The sequence below is a fragment of the Micropterus dolomieu genome, linkage group LG01, assembly GCF_021292245.1.
Source record: "Micropterus dolomieu isolate WLL.071019.BEF.003 ecotype Adirondacks linkage group LG01, ASM2129224v1, whole genome shotgun sequence".
NCBI lineage: Eukaryota > Metazoa > Chordata > Actinopteri > Centrarchiformes > Centrarchidae > Micropterus > Micropterus dolomieu.
Window position 1 is genome coordinate 7,389,955 of NC_060150.1, and position 6,422 is coordinate 7,396,376.

At 39.0% G+C, this 6,422-nt stretch overlaps 1 protein-coding gene across 1 annotated transcript in view; it reads left to right on the forward strand.

Annotated features, from left to right (window-relative positions):
• The window catches only part of zranb3 (zinc finger, RAN-binding domain containing 3), a 208,979-nt gene that overhangs the window by 189,019 nt on the left and 13,538 nt on the right, over positions 1-6,422 (forward strand). The window contains exons 14-15 of the mRNA XM_046055509.1: positions 1,787-1,790; positions 2,035-2,175. Of these exons, the coding sequence (XP_045911465.1) occupies positions 1,787-1,790; positions 2,035-2,175 (145 nt within the window). The remainder of the gene's footprint in view (positions 1-1,786; positions 1,791-2,034; positions 2,176-6,422) is intronic.

Genomic DNA, 6,422 nt, shown 5'->3' on the forward strand with positions numbered 1-6,422 from the left:
TGGACCTCAGACTGGGCCGAAGGTTTACCTTCCAACAAGACAATGACCCTAAGCGCACCGCTAAAATAACGAAGGAGTGGCTTCACAACAACTCCGTGGCTGTTCTTGAATGGCCCAGCCAGAGCCCTGACTTAAACCCAATTGAGCATCTCTGGAGAGACCTGAAAATGGCTGTCCACCAACGTTTACCATCCAACCTGACAGAACTGGAGAGGATCTGCAAGGAGGAATGGCAGAGGATACCCAAATCCAGATGTGAAAAACTTGTTGCATCTTTCCCAAAACGACTCATGGCTGTATTAGATCAAAAGGGTGCTTCTACTAAATACTGAGCAAAGGGTCTGAATACTTATGACCATGTGATATTTCAGTTTTTCTCTTTTAATAAATTTGCAAAAATGTCTACATTTCTGTTTTTTTCTGTCAAGATGGGGTGCTGAGTGTACATTACTGAGAAATAAAATGAACTTTTTTGATTTTTGGAAAATGGCTGCAATGAAACAAAGAGTGAAAAATTTAAAGGGGTCTGAATACTTTCCGTACCCACTGTATATATATATATATTACTGAAACATTTAATTTTGTTTCTGTGGATCAACAACCTTTCAGGAGTATGGTTTTAACATTTCCTTCTACATATAACCACAGGCAGGTTTTCTTCTGTCTTTTACTGTGCAGTTTTATACGGTGTTACATGGTGTTGAATTTATTTTTCTACATGACACAGATCTAATAGGTCTAGGAGCTGTTTCAGATATTGATTTTATTTCAAAGGTGGCAGCACTACCGTTTGTCTGCCTGCAATAAAGTTTCATCAAGTTCACGAATTGACAAAACTGTCAGAACAATGTTTATAAAATGCAACATTAATTATCGATCTACATAACAATTAGTGAATGGCTTCATCACCATGCCACGCATCGGCTGGCGCCTGTTTCTAAACCCATCTTTTCTTACCTCAGCCTTGTTTTTCAAAGCTGCCGTTTTGCTTTTCTTTTTTCTTTTTTAAACCTTTTCCTCACTATCTGCGCCGTGCTACTACCAGTGTATGTTATGTGATGTTATGTTAAACAGAAAGAAACCTTTGTTAAGTGGATACGTAGATGGTTTGTAAAGTAGTAGCTGGTTCACTTCCCAGACTCCGCAAACATCCACTCTACTACAGTGTCTTTGAGTAAGACACTGAGTCCGTTCAGCATTGTTTAGTAGCACAGTCTGACCTCTGGCCTTCCTGTAGAGAAGGAAAGAGAAAGTATTATTGCTCTATAGGGACCATTAGAGTGTTGTATCATCCCTCAGTGGAAAGCCTCAATGTTACCTGGGGACGTTTGGTGATTGGTCACTTTTCTCTCAAGACCACAGCAATTTTCTTCTAGCCCACCACAAACAAGTCAGTGATTCTTTTTCCCCCAACTCCTCCTCTCCTGTATTTCCTGTCAACTCTGACATCCTGGGGTCATTTTAATCCTGTCCACATTGACATGTAGTGTTTCATGCTATTTTCGACTTGCACTCCCAGCCACCTGTATTACAAGGACCATAAAAACCAGTGGCGGGGTTGACGGATTAGATTAGATGACTGACGATCCCTGTGGGGAAATTAGATTGCTGCAGCAGCAATAGTAATAGGATTCAGCAGGGGAAGAGGACAAACAGAATATAAGCACACAAATAGAATAGAAAATAAGCAATGAAAGCAATAAGAAAAAAGAAAGAATGTGTGCATTTAAGCACAGTTTGGTGCCAAGAAAGATATAAACACGCATCTCACATTGTACTCTGCCAGTTCTGTGGGTGATGGTGTGTGTTACATTTATGTGGGTGAGTCCCAGGATAACCGCAGTCCGGACCAGATGACTAAGATTACAGATACGCTTGAGCAACATCAAATTTCCCATCTTACCTGGTACTAATGCGGTCCAGAGAGAGTTTATGAATCTATCCTCTTGCACTTACTCCCCCATGCTCTACATGTGAATCAAGCTCTGTGGTTACATAACGTCTACAAATCCTCCGTTTATCATTTTTTCACAGGTACCTCAGTAAAGACGAGGTGGCCCAGGCCTCCCTGAGCAGGGCCCAGCAGGACGGAGGCAGCGTCCGACTGGTCGCCACGGAAAAATTGTTCACGAAGAGGAGGTCTGCTGCTTCACTGACACCACCTGCTTCAGAGAGGTAGGTTAAAGGGCAAGATACGTGGGTGGTTGTTCAGGGCAGGAGAGGTCAAGCTGTCCTCAGGTGTTGAAAAGTCTTAATATCTTCTAGGCGCAGTATACAATCTTAATTTCAAATTCAGCTCTACATATTGCTGATAGCTACGTATTTTCTATTAACTGTACTTGTTTGGTAGATTACAAGTGCAAAATCATTACCATTTCGGTTTAACTGATTCTTAGATTTTGTCCAGTCTTGTTTGTGGTTTATAAAGATGAGGCTTTATAGGAAGGTGGTTTGTGTCATCACATGGCTTCTTCCTCTCTGGGATTCGGTGTATTTTCATTTTCCTTCCCACAGCTGTCTCCATGGAGATGTGTATTTGCCTTGTGGGAGAGGCACAAAGGCCTGCTGAGTGTTAGTACAGTAAATATAGACCATAATACAATCTACTGGGTGAGATGTAACCACCATCACTATGGAAACCTGCAGCGAACACACACTCTTTCTCACATGTACACAGCAACATACAAAATGCCTGAGGTAGTCATGAAGTTTTCAAGGTGCCATCCAGGATTAGTGCTTTTGTTCACCACGCAGCTTTGTACAGCTTGAGGACATCGTTTTCAAAAAACTGTGTTTGTCAAAAGCTTGCATGTTGTTTAGCAAAATACTCTTTCTCTAACTACCAAAAGCTAACACTGCTGTTTAGCTAATATGCTAATGGGAAAAACATTATTTGATAATGTAGCAGGATTATATTTTTGTCTTCATCTCTGTTTTTAGCCTTTTGTATTTCATGAATTTTAAGACAATATTGATTTATATCCAACGTTTCATTTCTTTATTACATTTTTCAGTTGGAGGTTCTGTAGTACACAGGTCTGGACAATATGACCTAAAATCAAAATCACAATTAATTGAACATTTTACATCGATTATGATTAATGAACCGTTATTATTATAAATTTTTCTTTTTTTGGGCCCTCATAGTTCACTGACAAGGTTTCTACTGTAAATATACTAGAAACTTTTAGTATTACTATTGTATAACTATTAATAACTATTAAAGGTGGGATTTTTTTTGTCATAATTCAATCATCTAAATGTTAATTGATAAAGTAATGTTGAGACGTGTTCCCCCTATATTTGGCGCATCTCAGCTGCTGAATTATGACTGCCACTTTTAAATTTTCACATCATCATTAATATCAATGCACAACTAATGTTTTTAACTCGCTCACGTGGGCGGAGTGACAACAAGATGTTTTTAAGGGGAAAGCACATGAGAACCATGGTGAACACCCATAGTGGAGAAAAGGATTTAAAAAACAAAACAAACAACATTTTTAGGGCAGACCCCAAATAGTCAAAGATTTGATGCTTTGATGGGCGAAGCCTGATTCGACTGTCAGTTTCACAATCAAAGCTTCGCAGTGAAACAAGGATCGTGCCATTTTGGCGATATGGAGTTGCTCAACATCTGATTTTACATAGAACAGTTTTCTCTCAATAAGTTAACATACACCCCATTACAATATACATTTAAACGTTTAATGCTCTAAATGCACAAAAACACACATGATTCGACTATCAGTCGACTATAGGCAGGACTTGACGAATCTGATTCAACTATGTAAATCCTTAGTTGGGGATAGCCCTAGAAAATTTACATCAGTTGGAGGGTCCAGCTCTGGTAGTACATCAGGTTTAGTGATGTGTCGGTCTCAAAAGAGTTGAGACCGACACCGTTGAGAGCTCTTAAGTGAACGATGGGAGCCGGTGTTCTGACGATCTATGCTGCCTTGTCGAAAAATGCTACCGTAGCGCAAATCGACAGCAGAGACTATCGATTCGCTCTGCCTTATCAAAAAATGCTACCTTATGTGTTCCCTTTTTCAAACCCATAAAGTTATAACTCTCACAGTATTATGACATCTTCTGTTTTTTTGATTATATTATAACATCATTTCAGGGGCAGCGTATTCTGATAGACTAATATCCCCTGTCAAATAATGCTCCCACTACAGAATCATTTTATATTGCACCACTACTCACTCCATGTGTACTGTACGGAGATGGGGAGCATGTTGAAATACTATATTATGCCATCTTTATTTAAGATATCAGGGCTAGCGGCATTCCCAACAGCAAGGTTGCACAGATTTATGGGTGTGGAAACGCTTGTGGGTCATACGCATGTGCAGAACCGCTAAGTAGCACATCTCCATAGGTAGCATAAATTGACAGAACACCGGCTCCCGTCTGAAAACCCATTCTCTCCCCCGGTTTGTGGGGGAAAAATTAATGACAATGAACAAATTACACTTTGTAACGGAGCAGAAATATTTTTTGTTTCATATTAGCCTATATCATAGCAATTTAATTAAAATATACAGAATTTTGTTGTTACAAACAACTAGGTTAGTTATTCTTGACACATCACACTTTCAACCATTAATATGACAGAATATTTCATTGTGTTGCAGATGAAGAATCTTGCATAGGCTATTTATTTCTTGCAACAAATAAGAATGTAACTTAGTAATTTATTTTTTCTCAAAATGTCAAACTATACCTTCGAACAATTCTTGCCAAGAGTTGAAAAAGGAGATCATTACCACTCTCATGTCTGTGTGTCATCAACTGGAGCCATGAGGCGATTGTCTTAGCTTAAAAGAGCTGGAAGACTGGAAGCAAAGTATAAAAAAGAAAACTGCTTAACAAAACCTCTAAAAGTCATAAGGAGCACGTATCGCATACATAAAGGAAAACACAATAAATATATTTTACCAAAAAGTCGCACTTTCTGCAAAGCAAAAATCTGACATTTATGGGATGGTGTAATTTGTGGGTAGGGCTGGGTATCGTTTGAAATATTTTCAGTGCTAGTGCTGATGCAAGGTTAGGATTTCCACAGTGTTAGCAGCAAAGACTTTTTTCAATACCTCATGTAATGGAAATCATATGTTAGACTGTGTTTAATGATCCAGAACACTCACTTTGGGAAATATAGCCATTTAAATATAACCTTTTTTTTTTTTACAAAACCCTTTTTTCATTTAACATACAAAGCCCAAATCCTCAAGTGTCAAATACCTAAATACAAGCAACCATATAAGAACTGTGCAAAAATAAAATCGTCTAAAACTGGCATTGTCATTAAAACAATTTTTATTCTGCAACAAAAAAGTGTATGAAACCCAGCCCGAGTGATGGGGAAAAACAGCAATGCTGCCATCACAGCTGTTTGATTTGATTTTACTAATGTTAAAACTGAGGTGCACTGGATTTTCCATGTCCACAGGAAGCGACAAAATAGAAATGTATAAAATAGAATCAGCCTCATGATTAACTGTGAACAAGCACTCCATGGATTGACAGCTGGACTCCCCAGCGTCAGATCTCTTTCCTCTCTCGTGTCTTTGGTTTCCTTTGGTATAAAGCATCAGCTCGTGGTAAACATTAGCCGGCTGTGTGCCGTTTGCTGAAGGCATGTTGCGTGAGTTCTGGGGTTTGAAGTATGAGTTACCTCATGCTGCGATATGGAGCTGCCAACGTGCCCACTTGCTTTGTGCATATATGAATTTAAATTACTTTGGAGCAGTACACATTATAATTCATTTTAAATCATGTTTAAAAAAACATTATTGCTACAAAAATACATTCTTTAATATGTTTTTTATTTCTTTGATGTGAGGTAATGCATTTCAACATTTACAGTTACTAGCAAACCATGTATTTCTGGGTTAAAGTTTTTTCAGAAGTACCATGTTTTCACAATATTCAGTTTGGGCACACCAGTAAAAAGTCTATTTCTGTCTCTCTTTCACCCACTAGATGTTGCTGGCACCAAATTTGTCTCTTGGTACTTCCAGTTTTTGGTATCTTCTCAACTTTGAAGCAGCAAGGTTCCTTTTTTAGAGGGTTTTTTCTTCTCCATTTCAATGATTAAATCTCTCTCTGTAGTGCTATGTATCTCTGGCTCTTTGTTCCGCTCTCTGTCTGTCTGAATTGTAAACCATGGGGAAAGAGAATTTAGTCCATCTGTCCCCTCCAACGTGTCTCTAGCACCCTGCTGGGACAACATGGCAAATGCCCAAAACTCACTGTCCTCTGCCAAAAGGACAAGCATGCACAAACACATACTTGAAATGTTCTGCAGATACATCACCATCATGTATATACACACACACACACACACACACACACGCACACACACCCCTTTAAACACGTCACTCGCCAGGCTGGCTGGCTAGTATTTGGCG